This window comes from Anabrus simplex, chromosome 12, assembly GCF_040414725.1.
Source record: "Anabrus simplex isolate iqAnaSimp1 chromosome 12, ASM4041472v1, whole genome shotgun sequence".
NCBI classification, from domain to species: Eukaryota; Metazoa; Arthropoda; class Insecta; order Orthoptera; family Tettigoniidae; genus Anabrus; species Anabrus simplex.
The window spans coordinates 94,754,771-94,778,871 of NC_090276.1; the positions used below are offsets into that span (position 1 = coordinate 94,754,771).

Consider the following 24,101-nt stretch of genomic DNA (forward strand, 5'->3'; position numbering starts at 1 on the left):
GACCTCAGCCTCAACCGGGGTATGATCGAGCTGCACATATGGCTATTCTTCGAAATCCACTTAATTCACTTAATGCGCCTGTGACTGTCCCTGTTCCTTCCCCCCCCCCCCCTCCCACAGTCACAACCCTCGACTTCTACAACAAATGTCATTTACCCCATTCCACCTTCTGAACATACACAACATCCCGTTTATCGCCAAAAGGCCGACCTTCAGAAAGATATCCATAACATTATTTGCCTTCTACTCCAAGCTGTGGGTGGTCACCCTTCTATACAGCATGCTATTTATCAACTGCGATACCGACTAAGCGACATTTTTACTTTGTATGATCAATATAGTTCAATGGAACGCTAGAAGTGTCCTTAATAAAAAGAGTGACATTCAATTAATTATTAACGACACCCGTGCGCATATTCTTGCGTTACAGGAAACATGGTTTTCCGAGCAAACAAACTTTACGATTTCAGAATATAATCAAGTACGACATGATGGCCAAGGGTATGGAGGGGCTGCCTTTTTTATTCATTCTTCTATCTCATACCAATCATTACCCATCTATTACTACATCCCTCATACCTTTATTGTCGCCATTTCTTATCGACAACTCCACCTAATTAATCTTTATTGTCCTCCTGATATTTATATTTCGGGCTCGAATTGGTCTCGATTTTTCCAACAATTCAATCATCTATCAAATATTATCATCTTCGGAGATTTCAATCTGCATCATACAGCATGGGATGGCAGCAGTGATACCCCACGCGGCTCATATCTCCTCTCCGCTTCACAACAGCATGACCTAACCCTTCTCAATGATGGTTCACCCACGCGCCTCACTTGACCTGGATCCACACCTAGTGCGGTTGATTTAACCTTCTGTCGCTCAGCTTTGACCCCCATAATTACGTGGTCACTACTCTCTGATACATATACCAGCGACCAATATCCTATTTGGATTACGTATGGGGTTGGTAGACCTGTACGCCCCCAGCACACTTCTTTACCCGCCAGTAATGTCCCATCCATGAGATCATTCGATGACCAGACATATACATCCTATCTTCAATATCATCTAAATTACAGCTCGGAGCACACCATCACGTACTCATCCCTAGTTATTACACTTCTCCATCATATCTTGATAGCTATCATCCCCTCAAACCATTTGTTACTTCTACCCCCCGCCCTTTCCAATATATCCATCGGTGGGATAATCAATGTCACCATCTAATATTGACTCGCAGGATTTTATTTCGCACGTATCACCGATAATTAACACGACATAATTATCTATGATTGAAGCATCATATTGCTAAAACTAAACTTATCTTCAATCAGAAACGGGGTGCTGCGTGGAAGGCGTTTATCTCCTCTTTCAATTCACACATGCCCGCTCTTCATTTATGAAACGCCATTCGCATGCTGTCGCGTGCCTTACAACATCAATCACCACTTACTTTTCTGCATTCTCTGAGCCCTGATTATTCTGTACTACATTTAGAACTACCTCCATATAATTCTCACCCACATTACTCCAGCCTTTTACAACCCATTCAATTAAGCGAATTAACAGCTGCCCTTCAATCCGCATCTAAATCCACCCCAGGTCCGGACTATATTACATATAATATGCTCCGGCTATTACCTTTGGGTGCACTTCTTACTCTTTACAACGATATTTTACTTAGTACACATATTCCCCCTCCTTGGAATGATTTTTTTCTGATACCTATACTTAAACCTAAAAAGTCTCCTACGCATCCGAATAGTTATCGTGGTATTGTCCTCGGATCCTGTATTCGTAAGACGTTCATAAAATCTTACTACAAAGGCTGTTATGGACTATGGAGTATTATCAATTAATTCCTAAGTATCAATATGCCTTTCTTAAAGGAAAAAGTACCCAAGATCCTATCAATATTTTTATTATAGACCTGCTCCTCGCCAAGCATCGAAAACAAAGTACTCTTTCCGTATTCCTGGATATCAAAAGTGCATACGACTCTGTCTTACTCCACCGTCTCTGGGAAAAACTCACTGCGAAAGGCATACCTCCCGCCTTTGTCGTCATCCTGCAAAACTTATACACATATCGTTCATTAATAATTAAATCTTCATATCATCAAGTACCTAGCCGCTTTGCTTGTAATGGTTTGCCTCCAGGTGATATATTAAGCGGAATCTTATTTGCTATCTATATCAGCAATTTGGAACATCTCATTTCACAGTATGCCCGGGTGCTTATTTACGCAGACGATATAGTACTCTACACATCGCATGATAACATTGATATCGCACGACAACTGATGAGCGATGTCATGAGCAAAGTACATACATGGTTTCAGGATATTGGCCTTCAACTTTCCATTGATAAATGTGCGGCAATGATTTGTACTCAGAAACGTTCTTATGATCGCTCTCCACTTACTTTTGATGGATATAGTATTTCCCTTACTACTCATCACAAATACCTCGGAATAATCTATGATCAAAAACTCACGTGGCAGCGACATATTACATCGATACGTCAAAAAGCTGACGGATATCTAAAAATTCTTAAAACTGTAGTTCGTCGTAGCTGGGGCGGAGAACCCAATACTGCTCTTTTCTTATATAAAGCAACTATTCGCTCCTTTCTCGATTATTCCGCTCATATAATAGGTATTGCATCAGTCACCTTTCTTATTCCGCTTAATACCCTACAATTTCATGCCTTACATCTTTGTATTGGAACCCTTACGACTACTCCTACCAACGCATTATTAGTAGAAACAAGTGAATTTCCACTTGTGATTAGACGTCTAATCCTCGCACAAAAATATCTGCTTAAAAGGCTTGCATTTTCGTCTTCTCCTTTAATTCCCAAGTTATAGCTATTACAGGAATACTATCAACAATGTCCGCCCCGTTCGGGACGATTTCCAGCTATATACACTGCTTATATTACTGTAAACAGATCCTGCACTTCGATTCTCAGGACTCCTACATTACCCATGTACTCCATTCCATTTACTAGCTTACACTACACACCCAATATTATTTTCTCTCATAACTCTTTATTCTCAGGATCGTCATCTACTTCTGATTTTCTCTTACCCATGTCGAAAAAACTACGCATAACTCCGTCTGCTAGAGGTGTCGACATCTACGCCGACGGGGCAAAACTTCCTCAAGGAGCCGGTGCTGCTTTCGTTATTACCGACTCCCGCACGGTAGAACGATTTCATCTTTCGACTACATTTTCTATTTTTTCTGCCGAGCTATTTGCCATCCAACAGGCTTTAATTTACATACAACAACATTTCTTTCCAAAAGCTACCATTTATACAGATGCTAAAAGTGTTTTACAGGCATTATCATCATTTACACCCTCCTTAAACTTGTATGTATATATATACTGTCAAATCTCTACTTTATCACCTTGAAGGAAATGACATATACGGTATATCGCACTTGTATGGATACCGGGACATTCCAACATTCTTGGCAATGATCAAGCTGACCTTGTCGCTAAAGAAGCTAGCCGTCTTCCTACTCCCCCCCTCACAGTAGCTATACCCCCTCTTGACGTCTATCCTAGTCTTAAAGACAATGCCTATCGATCCTGACATGATGAGTGGAATCAATCTGCGCGTTATAAAGGCACTTATTATTATCAGCTTCAACCATACATTTCAACAAAACCTTGGTTTTCCAAGGGCACATATACACGCCGACATATTACTAACATAATTCGCTTACGCTTCAACCATTCCCTTACCCCGCAATACAAGTTTCGTTTTCATTTAGTTAACCAGCCTACCTGTGTGTGTGGTGATATAGAAGGAGATAGTAACCATATATTTTTTCAATATCCTGTCTATTTTTTCCCCTCGTCGTAAGCTACCCACTAGTCTGACACGAATGAAAATTCCCTTTCCTACCAGTCTTTCCTGTCTGTTATTTGATCTATCACCTGACATCATTACAGTTCTTAATCAATTTCTTGATGATGCTCAATTGATTCTATAACCATTCCACGTTCAAGACTACTTTACTGACCTATTTCATTGGCGTGTAAGTTTATTCACTCATTTTGTTTTGGTCTTAGTTTACTTTGGCTTTCCGATACACTTTACTCCTGTTGCTACTGTCCTTCTCGCTACTGAACACAGGTACAGCTACTGTCTTTTGTCACTCCCAATACTCGTGCTTCATACATTATTATACGTATTTCCGGTGCGTTCCTCTTTTGTCAACTCGATCAAACATCGCCTGTTATTGTTTTAGGTTAGTACTTTTATCTATACACTACACTCTCCGGTATGTATCTCATTTCCCCCTCAATCCTCCAATGTTTACCCTCCTAGTAGTTTTAAATTTGATTTTTTTTCTTCCCTCATAGATTTTTCCTACATGTTTGTCTCTCCCAATTGTAGACCCGAACGTGTTTGAATATTAAAAAGTCGCCAAGATGGGTCGCTTCGGCGTGAAGATTAGCACCTTTGTGTCCCTGTGCTTTTTCCTACGTCTCACTCCCTTTTTGCGTATTTGCTTACTCCCCTAGGCCACCCCTCCTTACCACATAGTTGCACTCATTCAACAGTCTCATGAGCGAACCCCTCTACACCTGTCAACCTACCTTCAAAAACTTTTCGTTCCATACGGGAATTTGCGTGACATGTCTACAGCTCGATCATATCTACAGGTGATTAATGACTTTGTCCTCTTCATACCTCTCTTATCTACCCTTGGTCGCTACGTTCCGGCTTCCATTTTGAACCAAGTGCAAGATTTTTTCATGTGTGAACTGTGAATACCGGTACCTAGGATGATTTCAGGGACATCAGTTTTCAACCCCTCCATTGGCTGCATTAAATATTATTATTATTATTATTATTATTATTATTATTATTATTATTATGTGTAAAATGCACTTATCTTATGCTTTTCAGACTATCTTGCGTGTGATTTATTTTATTATTCGCATAGTGGTAGGACGACAGTAAACAAGTCCATAAAGCCCCATTCACAATGCAAACGCAACGTAACGCAAACTTAAAATTAACGTTAACTTAGCAGTTAGCGGCCATCTTATCTAATAGAACCATTCACAACGCGCCGACGTAAACTTAACTGCGAGTCCGTAAAATTAAGGGATTGCAAACTCCAAGCTATTGCGGTTAATTTTACGTTAACTTTAAGAACCAGCCAATCAGAGCAGATGTAAACATTGTGTGTTGTGCACGATATAATAACTTCTATCGACGAAACACTTGTACCGTAAAATGGGGTGAATAGAAACAAATTTAACTTTTGAAATTGTCTGGACAACGCTTTACGAAAGATACACGAACTATTTTTGTGGCATTTTATGGGTGTAGGTCAAATTATTAACTGGTCAAATTATCATGGTCTTGGCAGTTGCCATTCACAAAATATTTTTATAAAACCTGTCTGTTTCTATTTACCCGCCAGTGGGGTGAATGGGAACAGGCATACATTTTACCATAATGTTTCTATTGTACCTTCATTTCGGGGATTGGAAACGGTCTATATCTAACATTAATGCTATAAGTGGGGTACAATAATAACGTAAACATCCTTTCTCAACATTTTTATATCTATCTTCAATAAATTCAGTACAAAATGAGTAGGTTAAATTGAATAAAAGTTTACAACATTCTGATGTATTTCTAAAATTTACACATTTACAATGTCAAATGGTATTTCTCTGCATAAAATGCCTAATAAAACATATATGCCTGTACTGTATAAAATCCAAAATTTGAAAACAAATCGTCTCTGAGCATTTTTACGATCTTCCCACGAGAATTAAGATAGCGTTTACAACAATCCTTGCATCATATGGGTCCATTGGTTAAGCCCATACACTTAAGCTATCTTCAAGCAATTCTTCTTCTTCTGCAGTTAATACCGTCCACCTTGTTTCTTTATGGTACCCTTTCGAGTCAAATGATGGTACAATAGAGAATAGTTTATTTTGTTTCTTTCTTGCGTCCCTATAACTGAGGGCATTGTTGGTGATATCATCCACTGCTGCCTGGATTGCTTCTTTGGCTGTGTTTGTGATAGCACTTGCTCCTAGGATCGTATTTATAAGTTCGGGGCATGATAAAACTCTTTGTTTCTATTCACCCCACAAATCGACAATGTGTGCTCAAAAATAAATTGAGGTTAGGTATACAAACACATGTAAACATATAATAATGCCATATTTATGATATAATTTATTAAACATCAGACTAGGTATTTCACAAAATAAGATTAGCCTACGCCAACATTTTACCTGCTGTCTGAATGAAGTTTTCCCGCGCCAATTTTCTTCTGATGATTTGGCTCCACTTCACCTGACAATGGCTTCCACAAAACATTGTGGACACACCTTTGAAACATGAATTTCTCTTCAGCACATGTTATTTCACAAATATATCCAACAAATTTTAAAATGCAACAATTACAGTATTATTTACAGTAAATTACTAAACTTTCCTGGTTTTTGTTTCTATTCACCCCACTGTTTCTATTCACCCCATTTTACGGTACTTCTCCTTCAAAATAATCTTTGTGTATGTGTACCGTATGATAGAAGGATAAAGAATTACAAATACGCTGTACCGAAAAATAATAGGTGGAAATAAATATCTTGTAGCAATGAAATCTGACGGTAAATGGGGAGAGACAAGCTCGCAGCGCTAGCGAACGGGTGAGACGATCCCTGTCATAAATAAAACAGTGTCCCTGTATATTTCTTAACATTATGACGGACTACTAGTTTACGAAAACGATATCATCCAAACAAATAGATCCAAACATCTCATCGGAGTATAGATGTCGGTAAAGGAACCTTACATTTCTTTTTCTTAGAAAAGTGGAAGCGAATCGTAAGGAAGGCAAACAGTTCAGGTTTCATCCGCATGTCCAGAACGAACTGATGAGGGTCATTTCTTACAGTAGATTACCGAAATCGCCCTGAGATAACCTTCTTTGATTCAAGGGATGAACCCATTTTCTGCACCGATGTTTAGATCGCCTTTTCAGGTACCGTAGGCCTACACAGCTCCCAGGAGCAAAGCAATAGATGTTTCAAGTAATATGAATTCCGCTACCACGTTGTTTGATTCCATCGAGGTACTGAAATATAAAACTGCGAGATAGCCCAAAACCCGACTCCCGTGCTAAATAACATGGCAGTGCTTTGATTGGTTGCTGTACGTTAATGTTACGTTCCTCCATTGTGAATACCACAAATTTTACGTTAAGTTTACGGTTACGTTTGCATTGTGAATGAGACTTACTCATCTGCTTCCTAAGGCTACCCGATGAGTCGGAAAAAATCTCTAGTTTACTGCACTGGCGGGAAATAAAACAATCTGACATAGAGACGGTATTTACCAGAGCCAAGGCAGTTATAGCATCGCCCTGTACTATTCTTCTTCTTTCTTCATACTAAGAGGGCAGTCCTTTTTCTCGTCCCCAATAAAAAAAGAAAATTGTTGCCAGAGCCGGATTTTTTAAGTTTCTGGAGGCTCATTAAAGGAAAGTTAATCAGTGTGTTTACGTAGCTCACAGGTAAGTGTCAGATGATGGGCTCGTAAAATATTCGATGCCTTTCCTTTAAGTTCGTGTCGCACACAAATCGCCCAGTTCGTAATCAAAATATACACTTGATTTGTATTTAGTCTCTAGATCACATCATTTTGTGAAGTATTTAGGTACAAATCGGTAGTGAAACAAAAGAAAGTTATTCGACTTCGAATATATAAGTCCTAAATATTTGAGATTTCTTTAGCTGAGAAGTTTCTGCATGTCATAGCAAAGAGACTAGAGTGAGGAAGTAAAACAAGTGAGTTCATGAGGTGTGGCATTTTCAAGTGAGCCACATTCTTAAATTAGCTGTTTTTAATTCGTGTACTTATTGCAAGTCTTATCTTAACAAGAACTGCATCTGATGCAGAGCAGTTGCCTCCAAATATTCCTGACTTTACAAGTTTTATGGTTTACCTGCAACGAATGCAGGAAGGAGAAAGTGTACAGAACAGACAGTTTTATGCTGTCGACTTTTCATGTTAATTTTTTAATTAGAAATTATTTTCTTATGAAAACAGGTTTCTCTGATTGAATAAGAGAGTTTATGAGGCGTTGGAGACATGCGGTTGTGAAGATTGTGAGATAATCGTGAATACGACCAAGATTTCTACTTAGTTTAAATGTTTTTCTTCAATGAACAAAACTAATATCCGATATTTATATTATTTTATCGTATGTGTAGTATGTAATACAGGTCCATTTAAATATATTTTTATGCGTATTCTCAAAGAAATAAAGAAAATATAAAGCTTCGTTGCAGGTGAGTATAACACGAACCTTAAGTGCAGTTTTCCAAACACTTGTTTTTTCTTCACGTTTTAGGTAAGAATGGTATTCTTTCATGCCAGGGCTGATGAGTGGTGTTGTTTGGGTCGTCAGTCTATAGACTTGTTTAATGCAGAGCTCCATGCCACTCTAATCTGTGTAACCTTTTCATTTCTACATAACTATTACATCTGTTCTAATCTCAAAAACTAACTGAACATGTCCTGAGTGTCCACTCTCTCCTTTTGGTAATTATTTTTTTGTCTTTTTTCCAAATTGTTCTCCCCTCTCCAATTCAATTTAGTATATCTTCATTTGCTGTTCAATCTACCCATCTCACCTCCAGCATTCTACTGTAACACTACATTTCAAAAGATTCTATTATCTTTCCTTCTGAGCTTGTTATCATCCATGCTTCACTTCCATCCAATTCCACACTCCACATGAAAGTCTTCATAAATGTCTTTCTGACTCCGTTATCAGTGTTCAAAGTGAGCAAATCTCTTTTCTTAAGAAAGGCCTTCTTTCCTTGTGCTAGTCTGCATTTTATGTCATCGATACTTCTCCCATCGTTAGTTATTCTACACTCAAGTTCATAAAAACCAGAACGCCTTGAAAGACTAGACATTGGGAGTTCATATTCACAGGACATGTACATTAGTATGTTCTGAAAAAATGAACCATGGAACCATGTCGGTCCTCAAGTTCAAGGTCAACATTGATATCTCGGCGCACCACCACCGACTGGTAAAATGTGCCTGTGGCTCTAATTGTCGCTATAAACTGAAGGTAATGGGATCAGTGTGACTTGAGCAGGTGTGTACGATGCTTCGTAGATGTATGCGAGAACCGTACAGTCAAATGAATGAGTTTGAAAGAGGGCATATTATAAGCATGAGAGAACATGATGCTTCCATCCGGGAAATTGCTGCTCGTGTGGTATGAAGTGTGTCGGCGGTGCAACGGGTGAATACAAAATGGTTCACAGAAGGCCATAGAACACAAGATGGGTCTGGTCGCACCACCCAGACCATCCCCCAAGAAGATCGACACCTCATCCGGATGGCATTGCAAATACAGATTTGCGTCCTCGGCTGGTGCAACAGTGGAACAGTGTAACACATCCTAACCATCAGGAGTGACAGCCCATCGCCGTTTATTACAGTCTGTGTTACCGGCACGTCGGCCACTTCTCACCTGCTTTTGACTAATGTTAGACTGCAGTAGTGTATGGAACAGTGTCACTGGGCACAGAAATGGCAGCAGATGGTTGTTTTTTTTTTTTTTTTTTGATGAATGCAGGTTCTGTTTGTTTGAAAATGATGGCCGCATTTTGGTTTGCTGCAGACAGGAGGAGAGGCATCACATTGACTGCATTCACACAAGACATACAATGCCAACTCAAGGCCTAATGGTGTGGGGTACTATTAGGTACTACAACAAATCACAGTTGGTGTGTGTCCAAGGTACTGTGACCAGTTTGACCTACATGAATGACATCCTGTGACCTGTAGCCATACCCTTTCTGCACGACATCCCAGATGCCATATTTCAGCAGGACAATGCGCGACCACATGTTGCTGTATGAACACGTGCCTTCTTGTTGTCACAGGAATGTCAAACTGTTGCCCAGGCTCGTCCGATCACCGGACTTGTCGCCCATCGAAAATGTGTAGGATATGGTGAAATGACGGGTGCGGCGCTGTGACCTAATGCCAACTGCCAAAGATGAACTGTGAAACCGGGTGAATGCCACATAGATGGCTATACCCCAGGACGCCATTCACGCCTTAGACACGTCGATGCCATCACGCATGGAACAAGTTATCCAGAGATGCCAGCTATTATGATTCAATCATAATAATTGCGAATCACCCATCACAATTATGCCTTTACGAATAACACACCACAAAGTACGATTTTTGTTGATTTTTAAAGCTAAGTGTATGAAGTGTTAAAAAGGATACACAAGGAATGCTATTACAGCTTAGATTCTCAGAATATTATTTTCATATTTCTCAGTAATTATTTATACCCCTTTCCTGTCCCTCGTTTAAGAATATTTCGAGTTTTCACATGCTGAACGCAGTGTGTGCTTCCAGTACTGGAAAAGTAGGCACCTGTGAAGTGGTATATCTTGCGGAGTTGTTATCTTTGTTCATCACATGACCAGACTTCCATGCAAGTATGCGAGTTCTTTTGTCTTTGTTTTGGCAGCAAAGTGGTGACAAACTCCGTTTCATTGTGGATACTGTGTGCGTGACTGTTAAAGAAGTATTTATTGCGATTTTGGTTGCCAGATTTACCAGTGTATGTTTACCAAACAGCAACTACAAGCTGCTAAGGGAGTAGCTACAGTACTCAAGAAAAGAAATGATCCTTCAACTTCCACTCAGATATGTACTGCAGATCACTTGTTACTTTAGCAGGTAAGAATCATACACTTTATATATGCCAGTCTTTAAATATCTGGTTGAATTGTATGTTGTTCATTGATTTTTCAATGGTATATAAGTTACTAAGATCTCGAAAAAAAAAAATCTGCGGCCACCGCACCTGTCCCCTCCTCTTCCCCCGTGCTTGAACGTTTGCTTTACGAATTGCCTTTCTTGAAAGTTGGCATCTCTGAGTTATCAGTGCCCATGGAGGACCCAGTGCCTACTAGGCAACAGGACACGTGCTGAACCTGGGTTAGTGAAATGCTAATTATTTCTGCAAAACATTCTAATTAACATGTCCTGTGAATATGAACTTCCTATCTCTAGTCATTCAAGATGTTCTGTTTTTTTGAACTAAGACTTATAAGTCAAAAATAGCTTGATTCGAGGATAGAAGTTGGAAGTTTTAAAAACGGAGACAGTATCAATTGTTGAAGGTTTGAAACAAACAGAACTTAATTATCTTTTAGGAAATTAATTTGTTTTCATCTCTTAATAATTGTTTTCTTCTGTTAACTGTTAAAAATTAAATCAATGATTTGTGCTACGAGGGCCCAATAGGAAGAAGAAGCAGAGATGTGAAATTTTGCACACTTATCTATGACAGTATTTTTGACACTATACTCTACTACTTTTAATGAACCTTCAGAACTGTGCTTTCCTTAAAACATTATAGGTTGTTGCTAAGGACAACAATCGAAAAGCTGGAGTTGAATCGTCTTCATTAGTGACTAGCTGTAACCTTACTAGTTGCCTTTATGAGTGACCATATTATACACTGAGTGGTCTAATCATAAAATTGTAATTATTCCATTTAAACAAACCTTCGATTAGACTGACAAGAGCCTCCATTTTGTTAAAGTTATCCAAACGTAGTCGCTACTTGCAACGTCACAAGCATGTCAAGTGCAAGAGGAGATATGTCAGATTCCAACATGCCATGTGGAGGCTGTGTTAAACTGTAACAGAAGCTGATGCCGCGATAGAGTGTGAGGGAATGTGAAAGAGATGGTTTCACAAGGATTGTGCAGCAATTAATGCCGGAGACTTTACCACGCTCAAGAAGCCTCACTGCTCACTCATATGGCTGTGTGCAGAATGTAAGGCTGACTTTGTAATGCTAAAAAATGGTAAGGAAGAGCTAAAACCAATATGGGACGAGCAAGAGTTAATGACAAAAGATTTGAGGCTTATTATACCTGCCTCAGACAGTAAGGAAGCTCAGAAGATATTAGACAAGAAAAGATTGGCACCAGATCCACCCAGAGAAATTATAAGCACTCAAACAACTAGTGCAGTTGTGCTGGTATTGGAAGAGTCAGGAAAACACTAGGCATTTCCCAAGAAACCAGCGATGCCTCACCTGACACACCGGAAATAATCAATGGCAAATCTGAGAACAATGAAGAAGGACTCCGGACAGAGGTCATCAAACGTAGACCAAGTACCGGTATTAGAGAATGAGAACAAATCTCCGATAGTAACCTCAAGGCCAGCCGTAGGATTGCCTGGCTGTACAGTGGATGCGTCCATCAAGCAACAGAAACAGAGGACCAAATAAAATTTCTCGAAGATAATTGAATTAGCAGTGATATTTCATGTGAAAGACGTAACACCTTCCAGGTGAGCTGGCCGTGAGGTTAGGGGCACGCAGCCTGTGAGCTTGCATCCGGTAGAGTGGGTTCGAACCCCACTGTCGGCAGCCCTGAAAATGGTTTTCCGTGGTTTCCCATTTTCACATCAGGCAAATGCTAGGGCTGTACCTTAATTAAGGCCATGGCCGCTTCCTTTCCAGTCCTATCCCTTTCCTATTCTAAGCAAGTAGCAAATAAAGACAACAACAAGGGAATAAACAAGGCATTCAAGGTGGGGATAGATTTCAACCATCTACCCACAGTCAACCATGTACAGTTTTGGCCTCACCCAAAGTGTTTTAGTTAGGCGGTATACCTTTCGTCCCAAGCAGCAATCTGAAAGGCCTATATCACCAAGCGCATAAAACTGAACTCCGATTAGATGAAACAGAAGACCTGTCTTTACAGGATATCAAACTACTATCTTGGAATATAGAAGGACTCTCAGCTATAGCAAACACAGTCCAGAATATGCTGCAGGGCTTTGATATCTGCATTTTTGTAGAAACTTCCCTAACTTCAGAGTAGAACATCGATAGTCATTACCGGTATTAAGTTCATGTCTTGGCAGATAACGGTTCAACTGGCGGGCAGAAAGGGGGGATCGCTTGCTTCTTCAAATAAAAATTCTCACCATTACTACACAAGGATATGTTGGTAATACGAACAAGCCAACGCGTAGTCATATGCGTATATTTCCAACCAGAGTACACTTCAACAGATATCAAATTTGGTAACCAACAAAGATGCCTTTATCCTGGCTGGTGATTTCAATTGCCGTGTAGACATAGTGTCACAGAAATCGATAGACATCTTGCATTATCTGGAAGAAGAAGGGTTAATATTGATTAACGGAATGGAACAACCAACCTTTCTTTATTATAACGGCATGAGTACAATATTGATCTTGTATTTATAAATTCCAGTATAACCTCAGTATGTCAACATGTTATTATGGAAGTTGAGAAGAAACATTTGCCCTTGAAAACTACGATACGAATAAATAGAATAAAGTACCACAAGGAAATAGAGCCTCTAAAGCTGAGAAGGACGGTGGACTTGACACTGTTGGAGGAATCAGACAATAAATCAATAACAGATATACTTCATAACGGGACTCCAACTCAGGCTGCTGCTAAGCTAGAAGAAATCCTTAAGAAGGCTGTGCCTCCCACAGTAATCAGTCACAGAAAGGCAAAGGGTTGGTTTACAGAAGCCTGTTTTTAGAGGAAGAAAAACAGCCTTACATGCAGCTAAGTTACAGCATACGGAGGTTTGGATGGAGCACTACACTAAACTAAGAAGAGAATACAAAGCCGTTGTTATGGACACCTGACAGACATTTTTAGAGAATGAAGAAAGACGCCTAATCGAGGAAGCCACGGAAGATGCTTATAAAGCTCTGCATCCTAAACGGTCCAAGTTTTCTCGCAACATTCCAATGGACGCGTGGGAAGTACACGTGCGGGCAATCCTGTAGGAGAGAGATATGCGTCCAGTTGACTACTCCATCTGTACAACAAATATTTTGGATGATTCTGAGAGTTCTGCGCTTGAAGAAATAGAAGAAACTATCAAAAGTCTGAAGAATGGGAAAGCCTGTGGTCCAGATGGGATTTATAATGAGCATCTGAAAGCTACATTCCCAATGTTGAAAGAATCATTTTACCAGTTAATAAATGAATGCTTGAGGAAGGGTAGAATACCAGACTTATGGACCAAATCCACAATAAAAATTATGTATAAGGTTAAAGGTGATACAGCTGACCTTAACTCATACAGAGGAATTGCTTTGGAATGCACACTCCTAAAGACCCTGACTTTGCTATTGTGTAAGCGCCTCACATTATTAATAGACGACAAGCTTCCGGACTCCAAGTTTGGCTTTAGAAGAGGAAATTTCTACTACGCAGGCAGTTGAATGCCTACAATGCTACATCAAAGAAGTTCTGGAAAAACCAAAGAGAAAACTTCTTGCCATCTTTATTGATTTCTCTAAGGCTTTTGACATGATTAATACAGTTATCCTATTAGAGAAATTACGGAAGATTACCAGGCCAAGTTGCTATCTACTCCAAGTCATTAAGAATCTCCTATCGGACAACTGGATAGAGATTAGCGATGGTATCACCACGTCACATCCGATAAATCAAGCTATCGGTGTTCTCCACGGTGACCCCCTGAGGCCCGTGCTTTTCATTGCTGCCATAGCTGACATCGTAAAATTAGTTGATTCTGTAAATGTCAATATCCTCATGTATGCTGATGACATGGTTCTAATGTCAACCTCACAGCCAGATTTACAGATTACCTTTAACAGCGTGATTAAATGGGCTGAAATTAAATGAAAGTAAGACCTTCAGGAAAGGAGGAAAACAGGGAAAATGTCAAATCGCTGAACAACAAATTAAGTTACAAATTTTAAATACCTGGGAATCACATTTCGAACTCGGGAAAATTTGTTCTCTATACATGTGAAGGACCATTTAAACTGCAATAAAATCAATCAGTGACATTAAGTATATAAACCATCTTTTGCTCAATGCTGCCATCGAGTTATTCCACCTAAAAGTTAGTCCAGATATAAGCTGTGGCTTAGGAAATGTATGGATTTACCTTGGAAAGAGGCAATTGCATAGTATATAGAAGGTGAAAGCATCATATTTGAAGAAAATGCTGTGCCTATCAAAGTACACCCTATCATACGTAGTTTATCAACTGTTGAGGGAATTATTCTTTGTGGAAAGTTGCATTTGAAGCTTCTGCTCCTGGTCACTCCAGCGTATAAGGAACTTTTATAGGAACTTCAACAAAAGAGGGACAGCATATGGCAGGATTTCTATTCGTGTGATGCAACGATCAACCACGATTGGACACGAGGAGGCTGTGAGTTGAGACACGTTATGACTTGACTTGCGCTGCATGGGTTTCACCACCATTTGTATCGAAGGGTGGACTGTCGATATAAAAGATATGGTGAACTTTGTGAATGATATGTTCTTAAGTGTAATCTTAGGGTAGAATCACTAACGAAGTTCTGTACTGAAGATGGTTCATAAGAGCCTTGTTCATGCATATTTGTGCACAATAAAACTTTATTAAAACATTACATGTTGTTAAGAATTTATAGTTTTTGTAATAGAACAGTCACAATAAATATTATATAAATGTTTAAATTCTGTAGTTGTGAATGTATATCAGTGTGGTAAAAATTTAGATGCAGTTGCACGAGTTCTTCAGTAGGGGTCTCTACTTATGTAATGACATGTTTCAGAAGACCTTGAAATTTTACTTAATGTTTGAAAAAAAAATGATTGAAGCAAACGAGAAGTTAACATCTGTTGAACTAAAATTTACTGGAACCACTAAGAATTTGACTTGTGCATGTTTCTTTAATATAATGGTGGATACAGTGAGAAATGTAATGGTAGCTCATAAACATCCTTTCTTAAAACTAACACCCAAAGAAAAAATTGAAAAGATCTGACCTTTGGAAGAACGCGGTTAAAGGAAAATCTACATAAGTCATGAAAATGAGACACTCTTGGGTTCATAAACTAATGACGGAAGTTTGCTCAGCTATCATATCACTAGGTTTGAGATTTGTCGCGAGAGAATAAATTGTACTCTTTGAGTAACATATTCTTTCTTTTGTTCATATTTTGCGATCTTCTTCCAGATTCGAGAAAGTTATGGAAGAACCAACGTTCATCAAATGTGAGCCAGGCCACTGGTCAGATGAAGAAGATACCTGTCATATAGTAAGTGGATTTGTTCAGCGTTTGGTTGAGATATTATACTTCAGTAGGCAGTCAATACTAGGGTACTGTTAGCTGGTACGCTGCAGGTAAAATCTGTCTTCAGAAACTCGACGTTGGGGACATGAGAAGTTCAGGACTAGATGTTACTTCATTTACCTTCTATTAATATGAATAATAATATTAAGGTGATTAACTTTTAGTGAGAGAGATACATTTCCACAGTCATTTGTCTTAATAAATGAATGTGTTGTCTGAATAGTAGTATTGGTTTTGCTCTATGTTGAAGACTTGATGTTTGATGGTGGTATTGGTTGTTCATTTATGTCTTGTTGTGTACATGTGAAGGCTATACTTTGAAACCTGGTTGGTATTCTGGAGTGTAGAGTGACATATATCATATGCGTATGTTTCAGGAGACAGATATCCAGTTACCATCTACTGAATTGGTTGAGATGAAGATTGAACCTGACCATATGTTTGTTAGTCCTTCTGGTGAATTATGCGAAGGGGAAATTCAAACTCAGGTTACTATCCATTTTTCAATTATTTAGTTTTAAATTAATGTGGTAATATTGATAATTGTTTTAAGAGAAAGTACGATTGGGGAACCATTCATTGTTAACGAAAATAAAAAATGCACCCAAGAAATTGTCCACTCCTTTGAAGAATGAATAAATTGACTCAAAGTGCATTGAGCATCCAGGGTCAGAAGAGAACAAAGCAGATCATGCAAGTCACCTTTTCAAAAAAAAAGTTCAAGGATAGCAATATTGCAAAGAAATACGGCTGTGCAAGAACAGAAACTGCTGATATTATTGGAGAAATGGTGAAGAAAGAGAAAGAAACAATAGTAGAAACTTTAAAGAAATGGCTATTTTCTGTTTTAATAGTTGAAAGTAACAGAGGAAATTCTAACATATATCCATTAGTTGTTACTGTATATAATCAAAAAACAAAAAAATTAAAGCAGCTTCTTGTCTGTCCCTGACCTGTTAGAGGACTCCACAATTGCGAACATAGGTGTTCATCTTTTCAACACCCTGATAAAGTGCAATATTTCTCTCAAAAACTGTGATAATGCAACAGTAATGATTGGAATGAAGACTGGAGTTGCTGATGTGCTGAAACATGATATGCCTGATCTCTTTGTCATAGGATGCCTCTGCCATGTCATTGGTTGCATACCATTCTGGATGGAGATTATTTGCTGGGAAATGTATTATTTTCTGCAAAGAAGTACTAAGAGTAAAGAGAAACTGAAACAATTTCAGGAACTGTGCAATGTTGAGACAAGGAAAATTCTGAAGCAATTTTGCACCCATTGGCTTTCTGTGGGCAAGTGTTTATCCAGGCTGTTGGACCAGTGTCAACCTTTGTCCAGCGTGCTCAGTTATGAAGTGAAGTCGAGTAAGATAAGTGAGCTTGGAAGTCTTAAAGCTTACCATATTCCAAAGATGAAACAAACAAATGTAGACAGTATTGCGCCTTGAAGGAAAAGAACCATTGAACCACCTGTCCCATGTTCTTCAGTACCTAAAACAATGAAACAGGATTTCTTCATTAAGTGCAGTCTCCTTCATGAAGAAAGGATTTTTATGTATATGTCTTCAGATTTAAATAAGGTTTTCATGACCATTTTTATCAAATATTATACCTACATTTGACAAATCAAATGTAATGTTGCAAACAAATGTGCTTTACATATGTTTACTGCAAGATCTGCTACTGGACACATTAAGGATTTTGTATGATCCTTCTGTCTTTTGGAAGTTTATTACCTCAGCAGAACAAATGAGAAGAACGATTGGTAGTTGCACTTCCCAATTTTTAGATCGTCTGAGGCATGATAAAAGTATGTGACTACAGTGTTCACAAGTTTCTGTTGAAGAATGCTAGAGTTATACACATTACATCTGCATGTGAGGTACCATTTCTGATGTGTGTTGAAGCTTGCAGTGTTCAGGTGCAAGTGAAGCGTATGGATGAATTATAGTTCCAATTCAGTACATTTCATGAGATCTTAATGGAAGAAAGAATTGATGTGCCGTATCTTTGGTAGGAAAATTAAGAAGCAGTGATGGGAGTATAAAATGATAGATTAGTTCATATTGTGCTTGGTATTTTAACAGTATTTAGCAGTCAGATGACTGAAACATGAACACAGTTCAGGTCATGTCATTAAAACTTGGAGAGATTGTTGACAGTAAATTCAATGCTACAGGGCAACGAACCATTGACAGAGGGTTTCTCAAGGCAAGATCTGCTGCTATTTCTTCTACTGCAATCAGTAGCAATGTTTCCTTTTTATCTTTTGATAATATTAAAGCTAAGATTAAATATATATTTAAAGAAGAAAAATCTTTCCTTACTATGCAAAATTCTTACAAATACATCTTTTGAGTTCCATTGCAGTGGGTTCAGCAGTTTGTATAAGGCAATTATTTGGTGCATTTACAATTAAGAAGAAAGTTAGTAAAATCCTAAAATTGTAGGATTATATCATAAGTGGGGACCTAGCAAAATTAAAATAACAATGGTTTACAATTTTAAGTAGCATTCAAAAGGATCTATTTTCCTCACACATTGTTATAATAAGAGACTGGGGACTGAAAGGTAATTTAGAATAATAAACTATATAAAATACAATTTAGCATTCTTAGAGCACGAAAAGTGTTCCTAAATGGCGACCCCACTCCCATTAATAAGAACTCGTGAAGTGTTCCTTGGAAAACTAATAAATAGGATAGTCACCATTTCATAATTAAAGTGCCAAAATGTTTTAATGAAATTAAACTAGCTCAGTTAGCCTCACATGGTGAAATAACACTCCTTAAAATATGAAAACATTACTGTCTTACGCATGAGCAAAGGCTAAAAGTAATTTTAATTTGAATGGCTGTGAACACTGTCTCTCCCAGCTCCAGATAGTCCTCGGGCTGGAGTGGACCAAACAACACGTCCTCAATAAGAACTCAACCCAGAAGAAATACACTCCCAGAACAGCTCACCTGGAAGCTGCGCTGGAAACTAACCCCCCAAAAAATTGCTGGAAGCCGGGGACAAAATTTATTATCAAATTGTCCTTCCAAATGATAACAACATACATTATCATTATAGACTGTTATGCCGTTCAGCATTCAGTCTGCAAGCGTCTGTGAATTTACTAAACATTGCCGCAATCCTCTATTTGCAACTAGTGCTGTGGCCTCATTTAGTTCTATACCTCTTATCTTTAAATCAGTCTAACCATCAATGTCTTGGGCTACCTCTAATTCTTTTACCCTCCATAACAGAGTCCATTATTCTCCTAGATAACCTATCCTCCTTCATTCGCCTCACATGACCTCCACCACCAAAGCTGGTTTATGCATATAGCTTCATCCGTTGAGTTAATTCCTAACTTAGCCTTTATCTCCTCATTCTGAGTACCCTTCTGCCATTGTTCCCACCTGTACCAGCAATCATTTTTGCTACTTTCATGTCTGTTACTTCTAACTTATGAATAAGATATCCTCGAGCCCACCCAGCTTTCGCTTCCATAAAGCAAAGTTGGTCTGAAAACAGACCGATGTAAAGATAGTTTTGTCTGGGAGCTGACTTACTTCTTACAGAATATTGTTGATTGCTGTGAGCTCACTGCATTAGCTTTACTACACCTTGATTCAATCTCACTTACCGTATTACCATCCTGGGAGAACAAACAACCACCGAGCTCAATAGCTGCAGTTGCTTAAGTGCAGCCAGTATCCAGTATTTGGGAGATAGTAGGTTCGAACCCCACTGTCGGCAGCCCTGAAAATGGTTTTCCGTGGTTTCCCATTTTCACACCAGGCAATTGATGGGGCTGTACCTTAATTAAGGCCACAGCCGCTTCCTTCCCAGTCCTAGCCCTTTCCTGGTGCATCGTCACCATAAGACCTATCTGTGTCGGTGCAACATAAAGCCAATAGCAAAACAAAAAATAAAAACTACGAACAGCAAAGGTGAAAGATTACAGCCTTGTCTAATCCCTGTAAGTACCGTGAACCGAGAACTCATTCTACCATCAATTCTCACTGAAGCCCAATTGTCAACATAAATGCCTGTGATTGCTTTTAATGAACTGCCTTTAATTCCATACTCCCCCAGTATGGCGAACATCTTTTCCCTCCGTACCGTGTCATATGCTTTCTCTAGATGTACAAAACATAAACACAAGTGTCTATTCCTCTCGTAGCATTTTTCAATTACCTGGCGCATACTGAAAATCTGATCCTGACAGCCTCTCTATGGTCTGAAACCACACTGGTTTTCATCCAACTTCCTCTCAACGACTGACCGCAGCCTCTCTTCCAAGATGCCAGTGAATACTTTGCCTGGTATACTAATCAGTGGGATACCTCGATGTTACTGCTTTTGTCCAATCTGAAGGTACCTTACCAACACTCCATGCTAATCTTACTCTCTATGAAGCCATTTCATCCCTGCCTTCCCACTGTACTTCACCATTTCAGGTCTAATTTCATCTATTCCTGCTGCCTTATGACAATGGAGTTTATTTACCATCTTTTCTACTTCCTCGAGCGTAATTTCACCAACATCATTGTCCTCCTCACCATGAGCTTGGTTATTCGCAACACCATTAGGAAGATTTCCTTTTACGTTGAGAAAATGTTCCAAAAATTCCCTTCATCCCACCAGTGGTTCCCTCGGATCTATTATGAGTTCACCTGAATTACTTGTAATAATAAAAGGTCCCATTTTATAGTAAAGTAAGGTTTGGAGGTTCATGTGTTCATATACTTTATCCTGTTATGGTAATAAGAGACCATGGTAATAATGATAATTCGAATAGTAATACAGACTGCAGATAATTTGCACTATGTAAAGAATAGCGCAGTGGAAGTAACGTGCGTGAGCATCAGAGAGTCAAGTGAGGAACACTGTAGGTTAAGATTTCAAGATAAGAGAAAACCACAATAAAAATTTTATGACAAATATATTCAAGAGAAATGAAACCAAAATCTTTACAATTTTTCTCTGAACATCACTGAGCTGTATAAATACTGGTTTTCCCCAACCATAAACCCCATTATGTTTTTTTTATTGTTTGTTATAAGAGCAAACAAGAAAGAACCAGGAAAGGGGAGGAAACGTAAAGATATGCCTACCTAATAAGAAGTTAATAAACTAAGCAGTAGATACAATATTTTACAGAATTACTATCTTAAGAAAAAATGCACATTACAGCACAAAAAGGTTTTCAGGGGTGAAGTCCCTTGAATAATCACACCGAAAAGTGACATTAGTAAAGAACTGCATCTATCGACAGTCTATCAGTACGTAAGATCATGTGTCGAAAATCCACTGACCTGGCAGAAATCACAGTCATCCAACTGGGCTGTTCAAGCACAGTCTCATTCAACCTTGCATTATAGAAACATAGATCAGAAGCATGGTTCATACGTAAGCATGTAGGGAACTCGCAAGGCACTAGGAATAGAACACACACAGCTCAAAAGAAAGGTTGCCACTAAGTTCATAATTTACTATTGTCCGTAGATAGAAAAGGGATGAAGTCTTGGCTTAGGAATGTCATGCTGGCAAATAACATTTTTAAAAGGAAATATGTTCCTCCTGAGATTTAAAAGAATGAATAAAGATGTTTGTCATACCCCATCTCCAAGTTCATTGTACTGGAGCAGGAAGGGCAGTCTGAGTGCACGGCTCCATAATAACAAAGACGATATTCCACGTTCCACCCTCTACACAGGCTAAGGTCCATCTCAGTTGAATCAGAGGAAGGCCTGGTTTATATAGAAAAGTGTAGAGGGGGAAGATGAGGAAGGGCAAGTCGAGCACCTTCTAGATGTTGCGAGAGCGTAAACTTGTTACTAAGTTGTTGTCGAATCTCATACAGCAAATAATAAGTATGTAAAACCGAGCGAAAATGGGCCCAATCATGACAAGACTTCATCTGTTGTAACCAAAAATTGCCAAGACGACCTGATGTTTTAGGATAAAGCAATGAAAGTAGTTGGGAAAATGGAGCTAAGTCGGTCTGTAGAAATTTTCTAACTACAAAAAGCCATTGTGTTAATGTAACGGGATCGGTGGATTGGATAAGTGGTGCATTTTGTTAGAATGTGGAAATTAAGTGGTTGATGAAAAGAAGGATTGTGATGGAATGGAGATTCATAAAAATATTGCTGGGAAGGGGATGGTGTGGAGTTTGAAAATCTGGAGAGTATTGCTGTGCAAATTGGGCTTTATCAACTGAAGGAGGAGGTGCCTGACTGAGTGGAAGTTTAGATTGTACAGTAAAAAAGAGAAAGATCAGGATATAGAGTAGGGGTAAGTTGAGGTGAGGGTAAAAAGGGTTGAGAAGGTGTGCTGGGAGAGACGGTTGTAGTAATGGTACTTGAGGTTGAAGGAGGACCTGAATTGCAAGTAACAAAAGGATTGTAAGGCATATTAGTAAAAGGATTGTGATCAGAAAAGTTGAAATGAGGATCAAAAGAAATTCAGAAGTCTCAGACGTATAGGGAGAAAAATTGTCGCAAAAATAAGCCATATTGGAGGAGATAACAAAAAAGATCAAGGTCTACCTAACTGGAGAAATAGACCAAACAAGAAAAGAAATAAGGCAACTACCTGAGTAACAAGGTATACCGTTGGTACTAGTTTATCTGCTACCATTTAAATTCTCTGCTACCATTTAATTTTTGTAATAATAAAAGGTCCCATTTTGTAGTACAGTAAGGTTTGGAGGTTCATATGTTCATATAGTTCGCAGTATAGCTCAGTTATCCTGTTACGGTAATAAGAGGCCGTGGTAATAATGATAATTCAAATAGAAATACAGATGGCAGGCTTGCACTATGTAAAGAATAGCGCAGCGGAAGCAATGTGCGAGAGCATCAGAGAGTCAAGTAAGGAACACTATAGGTTAAGATTTCAAGATAAGAGAAAACCACAATAAAAATTTTATGACAAATATATTCAAGAGAAATGAAACCAAAATCTTTACAATTTTTCTTTGAACATCACTGAGCTGTACAAATATAGTTTTTTACCAACCATAAACCCCATTATTTTTTTTGTTTCATTATAAGAGTAAACAAGAAAGAAAGTAAGAAAGAAAGAACCAGCGAAGGGAGAGGGAAGGGGAGGAAACAAAAAGATATGCCTACCTATACTTTTAATAACGAAAGTTGGTATCTGACACCTAGGGTTGGAGGGAGGAGCATTGCACATGCCTTTTTACAATGTTGCCACATTCCAGCATTCCAAAATCTTTACAATTTTTCTTTGAACATCACTGAGCTGTACAAATATAGTTTTTTACCAACCATAAACCCCATTATTTTTTTTGTTTCATTATAAGAGTAAACAAGAAAGAAAGTAAGAAAGAAAGAACCAGCGAAGGGAGAGGGAAGGGGAGGAAACAAAAAGATATGCCTACCTATACTTTTAATAACGAAAGTTGGTATCTGACACCTAGGGTTGGAGGGAGGAGCATTGCACATGCCTTTTTACAATGTTGCCACATTCCAGCATTCCTTTCTCTTACCCATCACTTTCAGCTCACTTGTTCCCTCGTTCATTCTGACCGCTGTGATCTGTTGTAAATTACCTGGCCAGGTGGTGTCGTCCCATTTGCGATCGCTCTTATCAGCGACCTACGAACAGTCATGTTGCTGTGAGGGAATTCCTTACTGAAGGACTGGTACAGGAAGACATCCCTCAAGTAACTGGCAAAACTGGGATTCTTACTAATCATATGCTTAAACTCATTAAATTACTTATATTTACCATTTGAGACTGATGCGTTTATATCGGGACTGACAGAGAATAAACAGGACTCCAATAAACCTTTTATTTAGAGTTAACAGATGGTTGTGGGTGTAAAGACAGTTAAATGAGTTTTA

At 38.7% G+C, this 24,101-nt stretch overlaps 1 protein-coding gene across 2 annotated transcripts in view; it reads left to right on the forward strand.

Annotated features, from left to right (window-relative positions):
- The first annotated feature begins 7,708 nt into the window (after window positions 1-7,708).
- LOC136884553 (zinc finger protein ZFP2) overlaps window positions 7,709-24,101 on the forward strand; it is a 92,259-nt gene continuing 75,866 nt past the window's right edge. Inside the window, exons 1-3 of one of the 2 annotated variants that reach the window (XM_067156808.2) lie at window positions 7,709-7,877; window positions 16,110-16,191; window positions 16,605-16,715. In XM_067156808.2, the coding sequence (XP_067012909.2) occupies window positions 7,858-7,877; window positions 16,110-16,191; window positions 16,605-16,715 (213 nt within the window). In that variant the 5' untranslated portion in view covers window positions 7,709-7,857. The remainder of the gene's footprint in view (window positions 7,878-16,109; window positions 16,192-16,604; window positions 16,716-24,101) is intronic. The other variant, XM_067156809.2, reaches the window with a different exon arrangement.